This window comes from Myotis brandtii, unplaced genomic scaffold (assembly GCF_000412655.1).
Source record: "Myotis brandtii unplaced genomic scaffold, ASM41265v1 scaffold302, whole genome shotgun sequence".
NCBI lineage: Eukaryota > Metazoa > Chordata > Mammalia > Chiroptera > Vespertilionidae > Myotis > Myotis brandtii.
The window spans coordinates 111,991-113,395 of NW_005361545.1; the positions used below are offsets into that span (position 1 = coordinate 111,991).

The 1,405-nt window shown below is 46.7% G+C and overlaps 1 protein-coding gene across 1 annotated transcript in view; it reads left to right on the forward strand.

The window, feature by feature from the left end:
* The window catches only part of SLC36A4 (solute carrier family 36 (proton/amino acid symporter), member 4), a 48,439-nt gene that overhangs the window by 13,436 nt on the left and 33,598 nt on the right, over window positions 1-1,405 (forward strand). The window contains exon 6 of the mRNA XM_014542416.1: window positions 135-362. Within this exon, the coding sequence (XP_014397902.1) occupies window positions 135-362 (228 nt within the window). The remainder of the gene's footprint in view (window positions 1-134; window positions 363-1,405) is intronic.

The following is a 1,405-nucleotide window of genomic DNA, read 5'->3' on the forward strand; positions in this document are numbered from 1 at the left end:
GAGCATCTTTTAAAATGTAAATATTGTAAAGGAATTTATCACTGAGTGTATAGATCATAAGTTTCTTTTATGATTATAAGTTGATGGAAAATTTTTCCCACCCTCTTTCTTATTCTCTTAATAATCCTGTGTAGGTTCATGAAGGATTCCTGGAGAGTAAAGTGCTTGTTTTGAATAGCACCAATTCATCAAATCCATGTGAGAGAAGAAGTATTGACCTAAGGATATATATGCTTTGCTTTCTTCCATTTTTAATTCTCTTGGTCTTCATTCGTGACCTGAAGAATCTGTTCATGCTCTCATTCCTTGCCAACATTTCCATGGCCGTCAGTCTTGTGATAATTTATCAATACGTTGTTAGGGTAAGTATAACAAGTTTTCACTGTCATATGTTTCTTAAGTAAATTTTTTGTTTACTTTGGAGGTAAAAGTAGTGATGTGTGAAGACCCCTGCTTCACATGTGGCACACAGGAGATAATCAGAACAAGTTGCTTTCCTTTTAGAGCAGTGGTTCTCAACCTTCCTAATGCCGTGACCCTTTAATACAGTTCCTCATGTTGTGGTGACCCCCAACCATAAAATTATTTTTGTTGCTACTTCATAACTGTAATTTTGCTACTGTTATGAATCGTAATGTAATTATCTGATATGCAGGATGTATTTTCATTGTTACAAATTGAACATAATTAAAGCATAGTGATTAATCACAAAAACAATATGTAATTATATATTTAACTAGGAGCTCAGTGCATGAATTCATGCACCTTAAAAGGAACTGTGGGCCGTGAGGCTGCGGTGGGCACAGGGGTGGGTCTCGGCCCATCCTCCGCCCCCCCACCCAGCCCCTCCGGCTGCGGCCCCTGGTCCCCTGTCTGCCGGCAGCCCTGCTCCTGCTGCTTCTGCTCCCACATGCTGATGGCGCTGGCCCACTTGCACCTGGGTGCGAACAGCAGCTACTGCCCGAGCACCCCTCAGGAGCAGCGGGAGGTGAAGCCCTCAGGGGTGATCGGGGTGGCAGCTGCTGCTCATACCTGCTGATGGCGCTGAGCAGTCAGGGCCGGTGCTAGGCACCAGCAGCGGGTGTGAGCGGCGGCTCCAGTGCCAGTAGCAGGTACAAGTGGAGCTGGCGCTGGCAGCAAGTGCGAGCACCGGGCAGGACCATGGCACATGGGAGCAAAGAATTTTCAGTAACCACCAGAGGCTTGCTTGGATAACAGCGACCGGCACCCCTCTTTGGTCTGACACCCCCTCTCACCTCCACCATCCTGCCACAGCCAATGCCCGCCATGTTCCGAGCACATCCCCTGGTGGTCAGCGCACATCATAGCAACTGGTAGTTCAGTTGTTCCGCCTTTTGGTCTATTTGCATATTAGCCTTTTATTATATAGGACTAGAGGCCTGGT